The 23,374-nt window shown below is 32.0% G+C and overlaps 1 protein-coding gene across 1 annotated transcript in view; it reads left to right on the top strand.

The window, feature by feature from the left end:
- Positions 1 to 23,374, top strand: part of LOC127715510 (glutamate receptor-like) — a 43,980-nt gene continuing 20,606 nt past the window's right edge. The window contains exons 1-5 of the mRNA XM_052221567.1: positions 1 to 397; positions 8,638 to 8,784; positions 19,287 to 19,532; positions 20,566 to 20,762; positions 22,638 to 22,691. Of these exons, the coding sequence (XP_052077527.1) occupies positions 286 to 397; positions 8,638 to 8,784; positions 19,287 to 19,532; positions 20,566 to 20,762; positions 22,638 to 22,691 (756 nt within the window). The 5' untranslated portion in view covers positions 1 to 285. The remainder of the gene's footprint in view (positions 398 to 8,637; positions 8,785 to 19,286; positions 19,533 to 20,565; positions 20,763 to 22,637; positions 22,692 to 23,374) is intronic.

Raw genomic sequence — 23,374 nt, 5'->3', positions numbered from 1 at the left:
ACAACACGACAGACATTAACCATCAATACTTATTGATATTTTACACCCAAAAGTGATTTTCATAGAATTGTTGACTTAATGAGTTAATCTATAAGCTTGCCGATGTTGTCTCTTTGAGAAAATAAATGCGTAATACATGATGTCTATGCTTTTAGTATGAAAGCAATATTAACATCAATTTAAACTCCATCTTGAAGCATTCAGTTGTAAATACTGACTACTGACATGCGCAGGACAATTAATGGTTAGATACGATTTTTTGCTAATAAGGACATTTTGCAACATATGTATTTGGAAACTATTGTTTTGAAGATGAAGATATATTCGTTTGTTTCTTATCTTTATTTCATGTTTACAACGATTAATGGACAGGACTCAAGCAAGAGGCGTAAAATCGGTAAGTCAATTTCATTTCTCATTAGGACAATATAAGAAATTGGTTTATCTATATTCTAATCGCAAACAGCTGATTTTGAAGATTCCGTTTTTAATGGCCAATAATAGATTGCTATAATATATATAAAGATAAATATCATATCTAAGGATATTCAAAAATATTTACCATTTCATAAAAGATGTTATATGTATATGGGCATATACTTGATTTACATTGCGTTTTAAAGGATTATTAGGAAGTATAAGGCATTACACATGTTGACCGGTGTTTCAGTTGGTGAAAGTAAATGCATTTAAAAACAACTTATTGGTCCTATGACAAAACATATTCGTAAAGGTTACCGATTTCACACAGTAGTAAAATCTTTCAATATTGTTTTTATTAATAGTATTAAGTTATTGATTATGTTTTTCAAAATTAAAACATAACTAAATATATATTGCTATATATGTACAGTTATGAAAATTCATAATTCTACAATATGTCGATACTGTTTACTTATATTTTGGCATTGAACAAGGTCATGCGTTTCTCAGACTGTTTTTGGCGTCTTTACACTAAATCCGTTGGATGTGTACTGATTGATAGTTAAGACATGGAGAACATGATTTATTTATTAGTTATGATTGGTTTTGAACTAGCTTTTAGTAACTGCACGTACTCTTATTTCGTTGTCTGTTTCTATTGTTTTATGTTAGTTATTTTTGTTACTCGTACCGATCTTTTGAGGTGAGCCAATTGCTACTGATTTTTACAGTTTGTTCTTATAATGTGCTGTTATACCAATTCCAAGGTTAGGGGAGAGTTGAGCGCTCACAAAGATGTTTAACCTCGCCACATTCTTTGTGTGCCTGTTCAAAGTCACGAGCCTGTAGTTCAGTGGTTGTCGTTAGTTCATGTCTGTCATAATTGTTTTGTCATAAACTAGGTTGTTAGTTTTCTCGTTTCAATTATTTCACATTTTTCATGTCGGAGCATATTTATAACTGACTATACGGTATGTTTTATTTTTCTAATTTTGAAGGCCGTACGATTGCTTTTAATTGCTTACATTCATTTATTTGAACTCTGGTGGATAGTTGTCATATTGGCAATCACATCACATCTCATTACTTTTATATTAACAATTTATTATATAAAAAGATATCATTCTAGCCCGACACGGTGTCGTCTGATACGGCAGGTGCCCCATCATCACCATGACACATGACAAATATCCCAAATATGACACATTCAGATCATCATACTAATAACAACAGCAATAATCTTCGTACGTGGCCGTTGTTCAGTTCTTTTACAAGACATTTTGGATTTTAATGACTCTGAACAAAACTGTCTCATTTCGAAATGTGAAACCAAAAACTACAAAAATTTCAATTCAGTAGCATTTTAACTAAGACATTTTATTTTACCAGAAGCTACGATGATCTAAATTGTAAATCAATAAATCTCGTCTACAGTTTAGAGTGTAACCTTTGCGGATTGGTATATGTCGGTGAAATGAAAGGAAGGCTAAATAAACATATTTGCGGCCATAGATCAGACATCAACAACAATGCAAGCGATATTATTTACCAGCATTTCAATCACTCTGATTATTCTTTCCGTTCTATGCAAGTTCGCATCATCGAAAAAAGTATACAACAGGACTGACAATCCTCATATTGCATCACCTCTCCGTAGACAAAAAGAAGACTACCGAATTCGACAATTAGAACCTGCGATACAATATGGTTTCACTGACAAAATTGATGGTAAAGGTATTCTATCTAGTCCTTCCTGTAGCTCGGTGAATGTGATGAACATTTTCAACTGTACTCCTCGACGTAGACGCAGTCATGGTCATCATCATTATACATCACCTACTCTCCATGATGTTTCCATTAATGACCTGCTGCCATTTAAACAAAAGCTGATTGGTATTCATCAAATTCACAGGAAGTTTAATTCATTACCCCTTTCAAAATTCCATTCTTGGTACAACTGATGTTTGGAAACCACTGTTACAAACCCATATTCAAACCAGTACAAACTTACAGCCATCATCTCGGATATTGCAAGTCACAGACTTTTCAAACTAGTTTGCATTGGAAAGATAGAAAGGAGAAAAGATCCTTTCTAAAACTTTCCTTTGCCAACAAAGATCTCGATGCCATCAACTTTGGCGGTATCCTTCATCATAAATCAGTTCAATCGAAAATACCTCCCCATTTTAAAGATCAGTCTGTACCTATCATTTCTTATACCTATAACATTGTCAATAACACTTCTCTGCGAAATGTGTTATCCAAAGTCCCGAGATATCGTGAGCCTACACAGAAAAAAAAATTACTAAGTAATTATATTTTACTTAAATTAAGTATTCCTTTTTATTACTTATTACTAGGAATTACTTACCAATTACTCACAATTATTAGCAATTACTTATATTTTACTAGATATGAACAAAGTTACTTAAACCAAGTAATTGTTTTACTGAAAATGTGTGTGTATTAAAAAAAATACTAAAATAAAATAAAATACTTCTAATAATTTTACTCACTTGAGTTAATAAATTACTTAGTCCTTATTTAAGTAATAACTTACTGTTTTAAGTAAAAAGAAATTACTTGAATTTAGTAAAATATTTAAAGAACTACACATTTTTATTGTTTCTTACTAAAATGCTGTATGAAAGTTACTGGAATTACTTCTGATAACTTGGAAATAAAACTTCTTATTATTAAGTAGGCTTAGGCACTACATATTTAATGTCGTTTACTTGCATAAGGTTAGTTAATTTTTAATAATAAATGCTTCCTATGAAATTTGACATCATAATTTTACAATTTCAACATATGCAGTTTTCACAGTCGTACATAAGTAGTTTGTGATTTGAGACTAAAAAATATTCAGCCAATCAGAATTAAGCTTTCATTTTACTTCGGTAAGCTATTTTTGAAAACTGGCTGGAACTCATTCAAATTTGAATTTGAACAAAAAGTATACTGAGTTTGTTGAAATACTTGCACGATTGACAAGCATGAAAGGAAAGGAGAAATTTACAAAAAGGACACTTTGTGTGGTTATTCATGTTTCTGGCTACTCTTTGTGTACCATTTCAATTAAATGAAAATGTAGCACAAAGAGTTGCTGGGGAGGTAGCCCATGTTAACTTACAACAAACAAGAATAGAAATGGATTAAAACAAAGGATATAGTATATGATCATTCTTTGAAAGGTATGTTACTTTTTGAAATTATATGCATTTATAATAAAACAGTGTAGAATTTTTATTCTTATCTGTATATATGTACAATGTATATGTAAAAGAATTACTCAAAACCTACAAATAAATTTACTGATTCAAGTAATAGTTTTTCCAGAAATACTTCCCATGAAGAAAAGAATGGCTTACAAGTGATAAAAGAATTACTTAGAACATTAAAAGAAATACTTACTATTATTAATAGAAATACTTAATGTGTTTTCAAAGAATTACTTACTATAATTAAAAGAAATACTTAATGTGTATTAAAAGAATTACTTACTATAATAAAAAGAAATACTAAATTTGTATTAAAAGAATTACTTACTTTTATTAAAAGAAATACTTAATGTGAATTAAAAGAATTACTTACTATAATATAAGAAATACTTAATGTGTACTAAAAGAATTACTTAAGATACATTGAAAAACTCCTTGCATTTAATTACTAGCTAATTACTTATAATTACTTGGAATTACTAGTAATTACTCATTTTTTGACAAACCTTTTTACTTGCTTTTTTACTTGATTTGAGTAAAAACAATACTTGTTTTAAGTAAAATCTAGTTAATTTTTTTTTAGTGTATAAATTCACCAATTGGAATTATAACTTCGAAATACTGATGGATTCAGTCGTGGATTATACCAGACAATGGGTTAAACGCGAGAGAAAAGAAGTAGATACTCTTTCTGAATTGAGTAAGGCTGTGAGGTCGTTGATACAAATCAGAATTAAAAAACTGAATGAGTCTATGAATATCTATGCTACATCAATATGTAGAGACCAAAATGTTGCAAAACATCTGTCCTACCTGCATGACAAATATGTTGTTGTCTCCGCAGATAAAACCCAAAACAACATCGTTTTGTTGTGTAAATCACATTACATAAACTGCTCGATAAATGAATTAGGTATTGACAATTCACTTCGAAACTCAACATATACCCCCACGACCTTACCTAGGAGGAAATCCTAGATAATAGTAGGTCTGTTCTATGTTCCTTAGGAATGTCAACCAAAGATGAAGAACTGGCTCTTCTCTCACTGTATTGGATACATAAACTACATAAGAGTCCTTACAAGCAACGTTATATTACTGGGTCTTCCAAGTGCTCCACGAAACCTCTTTCTAAATTATAAGCATCTATTTTATCAGCAATCAAAGAGAGGCTTCAAAGTTATTGTGAAACTACCTATTCTAGAGGTGGCGTGAATCATATGTGGATACTGAAAAATACAAACGATCTTATAGAGTACAAATAATCTAAGACTCTTTCATCTTGCAATAGTATTAAAACATTTGACTTTTCTACACTTTACACAAGTATTTCAAATTTTCCAAACCAAAAGAGAAATTGAAAGAGTTGGTTCTGCTTTGTTTCATAGAAAAGAATGACCTACGTAGATACAAGTTTCATGTCTTAGGGAGGGATACATTGTACTTTGTAAGAAATCACTGTAATTCAAACAAAAAATTCTCTGAAACTGGCATTATCAAGATGCTTGATTGACAACATATTTGTTACGTTTGGAGGACGTGGTTTAATAAGAAATCGGTATTTCCATGGGGAACCAACTGTCTTCCTCTTCTTTCCGACTTGTTCCTTTATTCATTTTAGGCTGAATTCATACAGGAACTTCGTAGGAAGAAAGAAAAGAAGTTAGCAGTATCATTTTACTTCACTTTCCGCTATATACATGTAGATGATGTTCTCTCGCTAAATTATCCAAAAGTTTTTGAATATGTTGAACGCATCTATCCCATTGAACTGGAGATAAAGGATACAATAGATACAGTTAAGTCTGTCTCATATCTTGACTTACATCTAGCAATTGACAATGATAGTCGGTAGAAAACAAAACTTTACGACAAAAGAGATGATTTCAGCTTCCCAATTGTGAACTCTCCGTTTCTATGTAGCAACATTCCAGCAGCGCCTGCATACGGAGTATATATATCCCTGTTGATACGATATTGCATTGCTTGTATTTCCTATCATTATTTCCTTGATAAAGGGTTGCTGCTCGCAAGGAAGCTATTAAACCAAGAGTTTCAAGTGGTGAAGTTGAAATCGTCTCTTCGTAAAGAAGTAGGCCCGGTAAAACTCCTTTTTGGCCCCGAAAAAATAGCATTTTAAATTTTGGTAAAAAATGTAAACTTTTAGCTATTAATTGGAAAATGAAATACTTCTGTTACATACATATGGAATGCTTTTGACAATACAATGCCCATGCATCAGGTACTAGCATCATTAAGTCATGCGAAATTACTTAAGACTTACTAATTTTAGCATTTGCCCTACATTTAACGGTTTTTGTCTAAAATGGAAGTGGCCGCATTTGTGTTCAGTCTTATATATATATGTTGTATTTGATGATTATAGATAACATATACATTGGTGTGACGAACAATTTATATTTCGTTTGTATCGTCCTGGTGTGCTGTTGTGGATTCCCGGAGGTGTCCGTTGTTATTCTGTGGTTTACATGATGTAATGTACTATTATATTATTTATTTATGTGTTTTTCTGTCCTGAGTATTCTTGCGTTTACTTGTACTGTATTCCGGTCACGTAATGTTGTTATTTTAGCGGTATTTTTAACATTGCCATATAAGCGAGAGGTTTGGGTAGCCATAAAACCAGGTTCAACCCACCATTTTTTTTCTTAAAATGTCCTGCACAAAGACAGGAATATGGCTGTTGTTATCAAATAGTCTGTTTCTATGTATGTTGGCGTTTGTTTTTGTAGCAGTTCGGTTTTTCTGTTGTTCCGTTGTTTTCCTTTTATAGTTGATGTGTTTCCCTCGGTTTTGGTTTGTGACCCGGATTTGTTTTCGCTTAATCGATTTATGACTTTTGAACAGCAGTATACTACTGTTGCCTTTATATAAAGGTTGAGACTGAAAACGAATGCGGCCACTCCCATTTTAGACCAAAAAACAAACATCTGAAAAGTGACGTTTTGTGTCATATTTGATAGATTTTTCATATTTAAGCTTGAATTTGAGCGTCTTTAATGACCAAATCAGTTCAAATCTTTTACATAAACTAATTAAATCGACTAAAGTAGACACGCAAGTGTTTAAAAAATGTCTAAAATCTTTTATCCGATGTACATTAAATTTTAGGCTAAAATTAGCCCTTACAGGACCTTCTCCTTTACGGAAACCATCACGAGTTGGTTAACTGTTATGGAACATCCGTGTCACAGATGGCAACGGATATGTTCCAATTGTCGTAACTAAAATCCCATCCCCCTTTCCCCGAATGTGACCGACCGAATTAGACTTATAACCGGGTTTGTACTAACATGAACAATACGACGGGTGCCACATTGTGGAACAGAATCTGCTTACCATTCCGGAGCACCTGAGATCACCCCAAGTTTTTGGTGGGGTTCGTGTTGCTCAGTCTTTAGTTTTCTATGTTGTGTTTGGTGTACTGTTGTTTGTGTGTCTTTTTCTTTTTTAGACATGGCGTTTTCAGTTTATTTTCGTCTTATGAGTTTTAACGTCCCTCTGGTATCCTTTGCCTCTCTTTCAAAGATGTGTTTTGGAGATTAAACACACAACACAAAATGAACATTATTCATTCCACATTTGAATGTTGGTATGCTCACTAGCCAAAAGAGCTCATTCCTAAAGTACAGTCAACCTCTCCACATGGTCTGACTTTGAAATATAAATATATAAGAACAGTTTCCTTTCTTGATAAATAGCCCTTGCTAAGTTAACAGAGTGATACTTCAGTATTCGCTTAGTAACACGAATCCCTTGTTCTGTTTTGATACAATACTGTCATTTAACTGTGATTACCATATGTTTTTTAAACAAAGCTTACATACTGTGAAAGTACTTTTCTTCGTGGGTATCAATTTTCGTGGTTTGAGCAAGTTACATGTTCGTGGGTTCTTAAATTCATGGAAAAAAAATCGAGTTAAAAAATTGAAGCTATCAGAATCGAAAATTTTTGAAAATAATCCTAAGTTGTTTTAAAATGATTTGTGGACATTGCAAAATAAGGTGATAATTTTCACTTACATGTTCGTCTTTCATAACTAACAACATTCAACTGTTACATATATTTTAAATAATAATAATTTTCGGAAATAATCTGATTTATATTTGCTTACAAATTGTCTCGATTGAAGGAAATTGCAAAGTAAACATTTTAATTGTTGAACATGTGTAATCAGAAGTGATGACACTAATTAACCCGAGATCGAATGATCAACAGATTAACGATCATCAAAGGTGTTAATTGAGCCATAAACATGTCGCTTAAAGAAAACGGTTACATAAACAAATGCTATAAATGTACAAAGTACTTTGAATTGTAGAATAATTTCTTATGAAAAACCCAATATGACTTTTTTGTTTTTTCGTATGAGAATTATGAGGAGACAAAATGAAAACTTCATCATCGCATATCATCACCGGACATCTAAATTTCATTGATCAAAACTAGTTTTTTCATGAGAATTAAAAGGTTAAACGTCGTACAGATTATGTTTGTAAACGATAAAATGGGAAAAAATGCTGCCTGAAGTTGTATATATAGTTCATAGTGCGTTTGCTGATATTCGATGTAACCTCTAGATTATATGCCCGTATCATGCAGTCAAACTAAATGGTGATTTGTTCCATGTCTTGATTTGGACAACAGTTGTTATATTTCGTTGGACACTTGAATTCGGGGATAAAGCCATCCTCGAAAACCACGAACATTGGTACCACACGAATAAAAGTACTTTCACAGTATCGGATAAAGTGAGTACATCCGTGGTCGAGTGGTCTAAGTAGTTCGTCTACACTTAATTAAAACCAAAAAAGTAGTTCATCTACAGTGAATGAAAACAAAATAAGTAGTTTGTCTATAGACATTACTTACCTGTCATCTTCCTAATTGACAAAGAGGGCAGATACAAGATATTTTACTTACCCTATCAGTTTGAAAGAATAACCTATAATATATTAAATATCCTTTCAGGTGCTATATTTGACCACAGATCAAGACATTTAGCAAAGACATTTGAGTTAGAAGTAGGTCGTCTATCAACCATGGACAAAGATATCACACTGGAACAGATTCATGAGATTGTAGATTGCCAAGATAGTTATTACGTTACAAATGCAAGTACGTATACCTCATCAAAACTTGAAGGTTTTATTTTATATGTAGGAGAGTAAGGTTGTAGGTGAGTCGTTTGCAGTCCATTCTTTTAACAAAATAACTAATTTTGATCCATGAATGCAATTTAGATTTCTAATTATAATGAAAACAATTTATATTTGTTGTAAATACCAAAAAATACAAATCAATACGTAAAATCACCAATTTAGAAACATAACCCCCACAAAATGCAGGGTTGCCCAATGAAGTTTTTTTTAAATAGTACCATCAATTGGCGTCTACCTAGTCCTTCGTTCGACGTTGCGACGAATCTACTAGACAAATTCGAATCAACCACAATATGATTGATTCTAAGGATGTCATCATTAAGATTTCTCAATAATACACATGGAAAAAAGTATCGTACCACTTTGTATAAATGACTAGTAATAGTTCCCCGAAATGATTTAGCATTTAAAAAATATATAGGCTAATGTTTACCTTTGTTAATAGCATACCTGTGTCCCATCGATTTTTGTCTACTTTAAGAATTATAACTAACACGTGTATTATTGTATTCTCAAAAAGAAGAAAACTAACCATTGTTACCACATTTGCAGTTTATTATAACTTATACAGTTTTACGATTAAAGTTACGAAATTAAAGTCATGGGTCCACCGCAATTCTCAAATAAGAAAAGATGGCAAATTATAGATAGGTTTCGATAGGACGAAATCATTTCCCTTGGCCGCCATTTTGGAGGGGTTAAAGGTTGCTTTTTCAATTTGACTAACCAATTTGAAACATTTGGTATCAATAAGTCTGAATTTGGCTGATTTTTTAAGGAATGGATGCACTTATATATTCTCAAATGCGAATAAAGGGAAATAACTCTTGCTCAAAGTGGGTCAATCGCAACCTATCTATATGGATGAGAAATGCTGGTATGTTACCTAGACAGATTGCCAGGTAGATAGGGCATCATCACACAACCATCAGTCGTCTTGAACAAAAGCATCATCTCACAAATGCTGTTAAAGACAATCAAAGGAATGAGAGACCCCAAACACATCTGCTTGAGAAGATATTGATTTAGGAAGACTGATAAAACGAGACCCGTACTTTGTAAAAAAGTCTTTGGTTGCGCCGCCGTGCACTGTCTATCAAAACCCTGAAAGATGCTTGATATCGATATAGAAGACCATTATAGAGGAGGTTGCTTACAAACAGACACAGGGCCACAAGTGTAGCATAGTACCCAACCTGACGTCATGGAGAAGAGCACACTGGTCTGACGAGAGCCTTTTCGTGTTGCATGTCATAGATGGGCGAGTTCGTGTATGGCAATAACCAAATACAGCAATTGCAGAAAAGACGATATGGGAGTGCGTGTCATATGATTGCAAGCTTCACGGTATTAGGAAACCTTAACGGTCAAATATACCATAGAGAAATCCTGAACAAAGCATTTCAATAACCATCATCTGCAGACATGACCAATATTCACGAATGACAACGGCAGACCTCATCGTGACTGCATGTGGAGAGTTCGCCAACTACACAACTTCCACGATGCAAAAATTAAACGTTTGATCCAAGGAATGAGAGGCCGGGTAGCATCGGTGATTCGTGCGAACCGTGGTTACACTCGACATTGAATACTATCATTACGAACCGTGCGTCTATTGTTAAAAGTTATGATCCAGTCATCATTAATGAGTTTTTACACCACCTTTTATCTTGAAAATTATTAGATCAACAGAAAATGTCATTTCAAAATGATTTTCAATACAAGATATGCACAAATGTTAGTTAATGAAACTTTCCGTTGTGTTATAAGTTTGAACGGAGACTTTTGTTCAGTTTGTTATCATGTTGTGACTATATTTTCTATTTTAAAAACTTATATAGATTCCTTATTCAATAAGATGTGATTGAATATTTGAGGAAACTGCCTTTTACATGTAAATATTGTCTAATTTGATAGTTCCTTTCTTTGTTACCTATTTCAAAACTTGATAAACAAACGACCATTAAAATATGAAAATCCTTCCCCATCTAGCGTACAAATGTATCTTAAATATGTTTTATAGACACACTGAAACAGCCTTTTTGAATAAAACTTTGAGTTGACTCCTAATAGGAGTTATTGACCTTAACTGATTTCTTTGGACAGTTTTAGCGTTTTTCTGGTTTCTATCTATTATTCTGAACAGAATTATAATTATGTAGATATAAGAAGATGTCGTATGAGTGCCAATGAGACAACTCTCCATCCAAGTCAAAATTTATAAAAGTAAACCATTATAGGTCACAGTACGGTCTTCAACACGGAGCCTTGGCTCACACCGAACAGTAAGCTATAAAGTGCCCCAAAAAATTACTAGTGTAAAACCATTCAAACGGGAAGACCAACGGTCTAATCTATATAAAAAACGAGAAACACTTATGAACCACATCAACAAACGACAACTACTGAACATCAGATTCCTGACTTAGGACAGGTGCAAACAAATGCAGCGGGTTTAAACGTTTTAATGGTACCAAACCTTCACCCTTTTTTCTGAAACAATAGTGTAAAATCACAACATAGAAAGACACACTATAAAATATCAACTCAAATAGCTTAACTCAATCAAAGGACATATTAACACCATTGAACATACACTGAACAAATAAATTTGACCTATGACACAATGTAAATACAAAATAAATAAACTAAGGGAAGAATAATAAAAGTAACATGTTATATCGGTAAGAAATGTTAAATAATTAAAGAAAAACAATATGCTCGAACAAAAATACCATCCATTTGCAATAACTTTAAACACAGGTAAATGAAAATAATTGTGTTGTTAGGTATACGTGTACAGTACCAATAGAGAAAGGAAATATTTTTACAAAATAAATAATTATGATGTTCATAGTACGAAGTGAAAATTTATAGTTATACCAAACACTTATCAAAGCTGATATATAGACCAGATATAACCCTGAATAACATTAATTAACAAAAAAGCAATAAAATTAGTATCAACAGGTCAAATAAACAAGAAAGTACGATTTGAGAGTACTCGCAGTTACTGACAGCTAGTTAAAAGCCAAAACAATTAATAATAAAAAATCATGCATCAGAGACTAAAATCAACTAAAACACATCCCAGGGATTTAGTATTTAAACGTCATGGACAGTCAAAGAAGACATGACTAGTGCAATGCCAAAAATAAATGTATTGACAGACAGTAGGATAGTTAGGAGTTTAACCTCTTTATAGATCTAAACGAACGTTAGTGTGTCTTTATACATCACACTTGAAAAAAATACAAATTTAGTTATGTTTTAATTTGCTGATGACAAAATCGATATTAGTGCCAATGTAAACTATATTCAAAGATCTAATTACAACATTGGTAAGATAACCTTTACTAATAAGTTTGTTTAAAGGTTCGATGAATTTGTAAAGATAGATAGAAAATTTTAAATATGACCAGTTTAAGAGTTTTTCTGGTTTCTACCTATTATTTTGAATACTAATATAATTATGTATTTGTAAAGATAGATAGAAAATTTTAAAATGACCAGTTTAAGAGTTTTCATGGTTTTTACCTATTATTTTGCACACTGTAATATAGAGTTGTTGACCTTAACTTATGTCTTCGGACAGTTTTAGTGTTTTTTCTGGTTTCTATCTATTATTTTGAACATTAATACAATTATGTATATGTAAAGATAGATAGAAAATTTTTAAAATGACAAGTTTAAGAGTATTCCTGGTTTCTACCTATTATTTTGCACACTGTAATATAGATAGATAGAAAATTTGAAAATCAAAACTAATTTGAATACATAATCTACAAAAAATAATAAATGACTAAAACAACCAATGCAGTATCCACTTGTAGATGTTGTTCCCGTTTTGCATTATTTTTGACACTTATAATATTACAAACAGCACTCAATTTTGAAAGTTATGGCCAATACAAAATCAACATAAAGTGCCAATATGACCCCTGCATGTTATCTTGAAAACTGTGTACATTTTATGGATAGACAGATCTAGACATAACCTAAGTCTAAACAATAAAATATTATCAATAATTCAAAATCTATAAATCTGTTTTTACGATGGAAACCATACATTGATTAACTTGTTGGTGTTAAAGCACTTTCATAACACTTTGTGACCATTACAGCGTTTTGCTCGTTAAAACTATAAAATTATAGATAGACAGAAACTGTAAACAGCACCAATAACCGTCCATGCACGATATACAAATAGTTAATTTGACTGAAACTGTCGATAATCATTTTTAATTTGAGTTTTTAACCTAAGATGTATAAATGTTTACATTATTTGCGTTTTTGTTAAAAATATTCACCTCTCAAACTGCTGAATAAATTTAAACCACATTTGACATGCATGTTCCATAAGTGTGTCATATTTTTCATTTTATTACCAATACTTTGATCTATCAACCAACATGAAAGCTATGACCAAAAATAGAACATATGATGTAAAATCAAAATAAGTGTTTTACATCTAAAATTCTGAAGTACTTACGTAAAATTCGACAGTGACAGCAATTCCCAGAACATCCTTCAACATTAGTGTCTTTTAGATTACGCTTTTAATTTACTTTATTATAACACAAATCATTTTGTCATGCCAGGGATTTTATAGCTTATTATACGATATGAGTTTTACTCATTGTTGACGTGATTGGTATCTGTTTTTATCTTCGTCTTTTAGTCTCTGGTGGGATGTTGCTTGTCTTATTCGAAATCATACCACATCTCCTTATTTTTATATTTGTTTTGGTTTTGGTTAACCTACAATATCTTAGAAATATCTCTAATATTCACCGATGATTTATCAAATTAGAATGAAATTTTCAACAAAAGAAGACTTCATATATATGTACAGCAAAAGTCTTTATAATGTTAAAAATGAAGTTTTATACATTGGACAAAGAATAATTGTGTAAATTATTGTAACACAACACAATATCTTATTAGAAAACTGAAGTCAAATACCCCTTTTTATATTTTCTAACCTTAATTAATTGCATATAGCTTTACAATTTATCCGTTTTTAACTGGATGTTACTGCATTAATGTGACACAAATATGAATGCGTCACTTTACATATGGAAAAAAGTCCTTCATAAAGAAATGGGAGATATTCAGAATATGTACTTTATATTATTACAAAAAGGCAATATATATATATATACTTTTGATAAATGAAACTATAAAAGTAAATTATTGTATTTCCCAGTCATTAAGTCACTTCTATCGTTTGTCATGTTTAATGGTGCTTATTTTATCAGTTTGAAATGTCATACCCACCAGATTCCCTCTAGAATCGTGTAGATTGTAATGTAAACAATTAATGCATTAACAGGGACTGAAGTTTCCTCTTTATTAAATGAATGAAAATGATTTAATGGTGGCAATTGGAAAAGTAGATTTTTATCTAAAAGGAGGTAAAATTATATTTGCCTTGATTGATATCTAAGAATAAAAGTGTGCTAGGAATCTTATTTCACCTATGAAATGATTCAGTTCTAAATCGTATAATTTGTGCTCTTACAGTATCTTAAAAAATAACTCTTTATAATATTTCCTGGCGACTTACCTATTTTTTAAACTAACCTTCACCAGAAACGCTAAAGCCTCAAAGTGTGTTACCCAAGAATGTACAATGAATATGAATACGACAGGAGCTACAAAAAATGTATATGTATATTATCAAAAGGGAAATAAAAAAAGGTCAAGTTTGCGTGAGGGTATATACTGAATCATAATTTCTTCAAAGTTTCTTAAACGGAAAATTGAATAAGGGCATGTTATAAATAATGTCAGCATTGGAACAATGATTACTGATATGTTGATACCCTCGGAGACTAGCAATTCAACAGCAGCGGAATATACCCAGTACTAGAAACTAAAAGAAATAACACTTGCAAGGACAAGTCTTTTCTGCATTATCGTTCAAATATAAGCGACAATCATTACGATACTTAAGCCGAAGAAAACATTATTTAAACCATTGCCGTTACGTAAGCGTATTCTTTTACCGTGGTTTCTTTTTCTAAAAACAACGCTTCCTAAATCTGTCGCTGAAATAGACTCCCCAAATTATATTCAATTGTTTCCTTAATTTCATTAAGTTTGAATTGGCTAATTTACTGGTTTCTGTTCACTGATGGAGCTAATTTAAAAACTTATATTTAACTTTTGTAATTTTTATATGCCTTCACTGGGAATCGAACCCCTCATTGAGGTCTATTATGTATGACTTACATCAACTCATTGACAAAATCTCTCGACTACCAATGGGTTGCAGTTTAAATGTCTTTTCACATATATATATATATATATATATATATATATCAATGAACATTTGGTACACATCGATACAACGAACACCTTTATATTACATAATAGACAATTGTATAGTAAATGTTCGTAGCCGCAAGGTTTAGATGAATGCGTTGCAGAGTCAAGTAAGAAGATTTGTCGGTTTATATTCAAATCCCTGTTTTCTCTTTGTTGTCCCTTTTCTTTAGTTTTTCCGTCTTTCATATTTTGTATGTTATTGTGGATATTTTTGTAATAATAGCGGGTTTTCCCGTTTATAAATTATTGGCTATTCGAAGTATTTCATAAGAAAATGATTACATTCAATTGTTCCATTTTTGAAAATATAGTGTGATTTTATCTGTTTTAATACATGATATCTTTACAAATTTATATTCGCAAAATCCCTATACGAGTAAATCGTGATGTGCCTAGACTTAGATTTTTTGCTAGAACATTCGGTAACATTCATATTATGTTAACTTAGAAATTAGTTCGAATATGTCTTTTTGGTAAACTACGGATAATATTCAGATGCGTAATAATTGAAGGGAAATTTCAGTACAGTTTACTGCAAGTGCATGTGATTTTTCTAATTAATGGTTGTTTAAATATTGTGAATCATTTCAGATAATTAGGTGGTTATTTGAACTCACTGATAATAGGGCCTAATTAATAGAGGTCGGTTAATTTAAAACGTATCCAAAGTATCCGATACGTTGACGTATACGCATCTGGAGGAATATGCTTGAATAATTATTTTGATCGCGAGTTATACTCGATGTACTATTTTCAAACAATGACGGGGATCAAACTTTGTGGCCACAACTGATTAATTTGCATCTGCATATTTCTGAATGCCTCACTTAAATTTCGGGCCATAGTGGTCAATTGGTTTGTTTCAATGTCATATGTCATACGTATGAGTGGCAAATCTTGGCTTGATTTGCCACACAATCCCCATTTTCTATCAATTGCAATCAAACAATAGATATTATTGTTCTGCTAGGAGTTTCCCCTCGGTATATGTCGGTCAATTTAAAACGTATCCAAAGTATCCGATAATTAAAAAAGACTAGAACATGATTTACAACTGATATATACATGTATATGCTGCAATATTTCTACTGACAATATGCTTTCGTGTAAATGTGAGATTCATCTTGATATTCTAAAAATACTTGTTATTTCTGTAACTGACAAAGCTAACTATCGTTAGAAGTCAGCATTGTAAAATGAAGTTAAGGAAAGTATTAAATTCTCGTTTCTCCTGGGACAAATATAACCCTTCAATCGATTTTGTATCCACCATGTTTTCGACAATAAAAGCTTTTTCAGTAAAATTGGATTACGAAAATGCACTCTTATATTGATTGCAGACATCAGGAAGTTGACTCCTGATAAAGATATTATTAGTCATATCAAATGTGAACCGATACATACATAATTATACATTCCCATGCAACGCGATTCACTTCTACGGTTACATGTGATTGCCGATAAACATTTCATGGCATATTATTTTCCGAAAATCTAAAACAACGTTGTACTAATTGTTTTTATGACTAAAGTGTTTTTACATAAACTATCCTTTATCGGTCTTTAACTCCTTCTTATTTGTTTGTTGCAATTAGTGTAAAAATCAATGTTGATTGTTAAAATGAAGTATCATACTTCATGCTATTTCAGATATTTTTTTACCAAGCTTGTTGCAAGCATATTCTTATTTTGAAAGGACAATAACAGTCGATGGAATTTGTAAGAGAAAACGATTTTTCTTAAATTAAATTTAGACATTATTTTGTGAGCTTTCGCATTTCATCTATTTATTAGATTTTCATTTATAGCATATTAAGTTTTGATAGGGTTCGTGTTGCTTAAACTTTCGTTTTCTGTTCTATTTTAACCTATGATTTCTAACTGCCTTTCTTTGTATTTGCCTACTGTTTCTGGATTGTTTTTATCGATCTGTAATTGGGTAATCTGTCCTTCCTCTGTATCTTCTTAATTTCTCAATGATGGTTTGCTAATGCACTTTATGCGTTTGAATGATCGAAATGATAGAAGAGTATTTGGAGACATATCAAAGAGGACCACGTGTCCATGTAACTGAAAGCAAGTACAGCAAGTGTTGTTTACGGTAATATTTTAATAAAAATCATAGTACATACCTGTAAAAACTTATGATACTAAATTTTGTTCACGACACAGATTTCTGGGGTAGTATTGTTTTGGTACGTTCACAGTGTAGAAAGTGTTGTTAAGAAATGCCAAAAATGGTTTAAAAGAAACTGGCTAAAATTTTTAACTTGAAGGAATCATGGCTATGTAAATTTTGATAATATTATATGTTTCATCAACTGCAAATAAACAGCCACATATCGAACTGAATTTTTGGTCGTATACGCCTATTCATAACTAATAGCTTTCTTTTATAGAAATAAACTCATCATAAGTACCAGGATTGAAATTTTGTATTTACGCCAGACGCACGTTTCGTCTACAAAAGACTCATCAGTGACGCTCAAATAAAAAAAGTTAAAAAGTTAGAAATTGAAACTTGACCTTATTAACTTTAATTTATAAACCTCCTTTAAGCTCGCTATATAATTCTGGATCTGCTTTTCTCGTCCAGTTACTTTCAATGTAGTGTGTGGTTAAATTCCCATTAACGTTATCAATATTGTGAATCAATTTATTTTCGTGGGCTCGAATTTTCGTGGATAGCTGATTCCATGGTTTTCACAAATTCTACATTCAAAGCTTTTATGGGAAATTTAAAATATTTGGACATTTACATTCGGGGTTGTCCTGTATCCCATAAATATTTTAAAATGCTACCTACACACATTCGTACATGTAACGTCGCAAAGTATCATGAACTTACATATTAATATGTGTTTTGTAACATGAATGGTAATTTTTCCTTCGATCTTCGAGTGAGTCAACTTCTGTTATTTTTAGAGGAGTGCATTAACTGAATGAATTTTTAGTTATTGCACTCTCCAGTTCCGCCGTGTGTCTCTTGTCATAGGAAAAGCACAACATTGGAGGAGCTTAGACCAGTGCTCTAAGTTGTTATTTCACTGTCTAGCTCCGCCTCCTTGGCCTAGTAAACAATGAAATCAATGACCATAAATTGTCCTAATCATTTTAAACAAAATGCATACACAACAGTATATCCAAAACAAATTCGGGTAGATGGGGGACGTGGAGGGGACGGGCTTACCTTAACACTAGCCAAACTTGTAAACCTAATCCTAAATTAAAAATGATTCCCTATGCTTGAAACAAATAAATGCCCGGTGAGAGCTACAAAAAGGAATAACGTGGTCTATAAACGAAGAGACGATATCGATAAATCGGTGGATACTTGTTTTTATCGTGTCAAAAAAATGTCACTGGATTTTTAGTCGTTTAATCCAATCCATGAGTTCATTTTCTGAAAAATAAGAGAAGTTTTGTCAGAGAAAGCGCTACTATTTGATTGACATATTTAATTCATGAAAAGTACAGTTAAGTTTAACCTTTTTTATACGTGTGCATGCAAAACAAATTTCTTGTTAGAGGGGTATAAATACAGCACACACAACATTTTCCAAAAGACCAAAAAAGTCAAAAAGTATATTTTAACAAAACGCATTTGACTAGCAGGTCGAAAAACAAATGTTTTTAAACCCCTATTAGATACAGACCAAAGGTAACCACTAATGGGTTAGTATCAACCGTTGCCGCATACGTAGTGTGTCTGCACTTATAGTCAAGTAAAGGTCCGAGGCAATAGTCGATGACATTGGCTTGACTACGAATGCTGAAAAAGAAACTCTAGGGCTGGTTATTACTAACCCGTTGTACTGTTATTTTGTTTTGTATCTGACTAGCTTTCAAAGACTATTGCATAATAAGAAATTTTATGCAACAAAAATGTCCATACCGTTTATGTTCCACATCGTACGATGATTAGTGGTAATTAGTCTTTAATAAACTTGATTAAAGTACTGTTTTTCTATACCCTCTTCGTAGGTAAAGTCGTTCAGATCACACTATATAATAACAGCAATTATAATTGTTTTGTGTATTTTTTTCCTATCATAATGTTTGAAAATAAAATTGTATTTTATAAAAACAAAACTACTATAATTGTCTATCTTTCTTTTTTAGTTTGTGATTTGCTAGAACAGAATGTATACGGAATCCTTGGAGCATTTCATTCATGTGCTTTATCAACCATACAGTCTTATACTGACACTTTTAAAGTTCCCTTCATATCGTTGAGTATGCCACAACAGTCCCTGTCTTCAGATCCATATCAGCTTTACATTAGACCATCATATATTACAGGGCTTCTTGATATTGTTCAGCTTAAAGAATGGAACAAAATATTCTATATATATGAAACAGATGACGGTAGGTACAAGTTATTGATCCCTTGTAAGGACCATTGTACGTTCCGGGTGAAGGTAAATCTAGAAAAGCGCGAAGGAAACTTTGAATATATAAAGTGTCGTTTTCATTGTTTACCTACCTACCTACCTACCTACCAACCTACCTATTATTTTCCAAAGTTATGAGTTTAAATGGTGTTTGTTAAGAATTAAAATATTAATACCATATCTTTTTTATTTCGAAGATCGTGAAATATAAGAATTGAATGCTGTTTTTAGAAAATTCATTCGAAATTAAACGAAGTCACAACATCACATTTCAACAAGCATCGAAGAAGCGCTTTAATTTAGTTTCGAATAAATATGATTAGTTAGTATTTCCGGTCCTGGCCTCGGTGACTTATGTCCTTTTTTTTTATTATCTGCTATCGGTGAGTCCGACCAAGTTTGTTTACGTTCACATTTTTCAACTCAACAAGATCCAATAGAGATTTCCTTCAAATAAAATAAAATGTGCTGCAAATGAAAAATCTTGTTGATTTTCCCCCCATATATTTTCAAAATGTGCAATGCAAATTTGACGGAGAATGTTATCGACTTTCAGTTCTATTTGTTTGGTTCTTGAATTTACCGCTGTTCATTTTATGACGCTTAACCGTTTAGCTAGCTACTCAATGCTCCCTCAATACTATAAGCCTCAATACTATAAGTTAAACAATATGATTACAAGAAAAGTATAAAATGTTACCTTATTAATTTTTCTGTATTTTTGTTCCTTCAAATTACTCTCAAGGAACCCTTAGCGAACTTTCTTCCTTTGTGGCTTAATAAAAACTTAGATCAATCATAAGCAAATGTATATCTAATTTAAAACTAATGCATTACATTTTGCATTTTAACTTCTTCATTTTGATCTTGTTTCTAACGCCCCGCCTACGATAGAAAAGGGGTATGATGTTTTTCGTCTTCGCGTCCGTCCGTCCGTCAGAACATGCAAACACGCAAACACGCAACCATAATAATTTAATTAACTTATTTTTGTTTTATGGTTGTAGGATTAGTACGGTTACAACAACTATTTCAAGACATTAATAAAAGAGAAATGAGCATTGATATTGTTGTTAAAAGAGTTGTATCTGTGAGTCATTGTCATCGAGAGCTGCGAAGTGTTTACAATACAGACAGAAAAGACGATTTACGAGTATTCCTAGATCTGACAACTGAACAGTCTGAAGAACTTATTACATTAGTAGTGTGTATTATTACATTAGTAGTGTGTATTATTACATTAGTAGTGTGTATTATTACATTAGTAGTGTGTATTTTAAACATTTGTACTTCAATGTTTTGTTGTTTATTCTTTTTGAGACGACCTTCAAACCTGTAATATTTTTTAGGAAAAACCGGTTTATGAACGTTTGTTGTTGTACCAATAAAGTTTTGCAGATGTCATAGAAAGAGAAGTGAAATTTCAATATTTTAAAACTAATGTTTCCGAAAGAAATTGTATAATAATAGAAAAATATCGAGAGAAATAAGACCAACCTTTATTTGTTCTCACTTCTAAATCATGCACACACCAACATGACTGGTTTGTATATAATGGACTTAATATATCGCTACTTATGTGGAAGTAGCATATTTTCTTCATAAAACACTTTTCTACAAACTATCAGTATAATTAATACTGTGACTGAATATCGTAGGAAACTTCTATGCCGCCAATAATATGTAGATTCTTCAGTATTTAAACACATGTAAATGAACTTGATTTTAGTCTCTGATGCCTGATTTTTTTATTATTAATTGTTTTTGGCTTTTAACTAGCTTTCAGTAACTGCGAGTTCTCTCAAATCGTACTTTCGTGTTAATTTGACCTGTTGATACAATTTGTAATATATTTTTGTTATTTAATATATACCACCTTTGATAAGTGTTTAGCGATAAGTTTCCCGTACTATAGGAACAACAAAACTATCTATTTTGTAAAAATTATTTCCGTACTCCATGTATACCTTACAACAAAATTATTTTTATTAACCTGTGTACGTTATTTTATTTGGTGGCATTTTGTCCAAGGTTATGGTTGTCTTTCTGATATTGTTTTACATCTAACCCCCTTGCTTTATTAATTTTGTATTTTCATTGTGTCATAGATCAAATTTATTCGTTCAATGTATGTTCACTTGTTTTTGTTAATATGTCTTTTGATTGAGTTAAGCCATTTCAATTGATATTTTATAGTGTGTCTTTCTATGTTGTAATGTTACACTATTGTTTCAGGTAGGGTGAAGTTTGGCGCCTATTAAAACGTTTAAACCCGCTGCATTTGTTTGCACCTGTCCTAAGTCAGGAACCTGATGTTCAGTGGTTGTCGTTTGTTGATGTGGTTCACAAGCGTTTCTCGTTTCTCGTTTTTTATAAAGATTAGACCGTTGATTTTCCTGTTTGAATGGTTTTACACTAGTCATTTTTGGGGCTCTTTATAGTTTGCTGTTCGGTGTGAGCCAAGGCTCCGTGTTGAAGGCCGTACTTTGACCTATAATGGTTTACTTTTACAAATTGTAACTTGGATGGAGAGTTGTCTCATTGGCACTCATACCACATCTTCTTATATCTATTGTGTTGTGTAATATACACATTAAGACGTCTTTTATATATAATATTCTGACTAAAATTTAACCCAACTGACCAAGTCAATCGATGATTTTATGTATTTTACGTTTGAATATGAGACAGTTCTTCCACAACCTCCATTGGATAATACAAGACTTACATCTCAAAGTTAATGTAAATATACTTCATCCTAAATATAATACTTCAATGTTAAAAATGGAAATCTGTTTTGTGTTCTGTCCCTCTCCTTCAGCGAAATTTAAACCAATGTTTCTGTTACATCATGGAAAATCCGCGTGCGCTGTGTTCTGCGCTAGAGACATCTCGGCCAACTAGGCTATATAAATAAAACTTTCGTTTTCATCTAGGTTTGTAATACCGTACATCTATTATTAATAGGGTGATTACATATATACCATTCAGTCACATTAATATATTGATTGTTATAAATCTAAATATGTAACAACTATACGACTCTATGCTAAAACAAAAATTTTCTTTTTATTTACAGAAAAACGATCCGGACATTAGCAATACCAGATTTCATTTTCTAATTATAGACTTGGTAAGCATTTTATTTCATTTTATTTCATGGTAAAAATGGTATTGAAAGAGTATTAAGCATAAAAGCGACTTACATTTAACAGTAAAATATGCATAGTCTCCGGTGATGGGGGAAGGTTGGCGCCTGTTAAAACGTTTAAACCCGCTGCATTTGTATGCACCTGTCCTAAGTCAGGAGCCTGTTGTTCAGTGGTTGTCGTTTGTTGGTGTGGTTCATAGGTGTTTCTCGTTTCTCGTTTTTTATACAGATTAGACCGTTGGTTTTCCTGTTTGAATTGTTTTACACTAGTCATTTTGGGGCCCTTTATAGCTTGCTGTTCGGTGTGAGCCAAGGCTCTGAGTTGAAGGCCGTACTTTGACCTATAATTGTTAACTTTTTATACTTGTATTTTGAGACATATCAAAGAGGACCACGTGTCCATGTAACTGAAAGCAAGTGCAGTAAGTGTTGTTTACGGTAATATTTTAGTAAAAATCATAGTACATGCCTGTAAAAACTTATGATACTAAATTTTGTTCACGACACAGATTTCTGGGGTAGTATTGTTTTGGTACGCTCACAGTGAAGAAAGTGTTGTTAAGAAATGTCAAAAATGGTTTAAAAGAAACTGGCTAAAATTTTAAACATGAAGGAATCATGGCTATGTAAATTTTGATAATATTATATGTTTCATCAACTGCAAA

Source organism: Mytilus californianus, unplaced genomic scaffold (assembly GCF_021869535.1).
Source record: "Mytilus californianus isolate M0D057914Y unplaced genomic scaffold, xbMytCali1.0.p SCAF_9, whole genome shotgun sequence".
NCBI lineage: Eukaryota > Metazoa > Mollusca > Bivalvia > Mytilida > Mytilidae > Mytilus > Mytilus californianus.
This window is presented reverse-complemented; position numbering and strand designations above follow the sequence as displayed.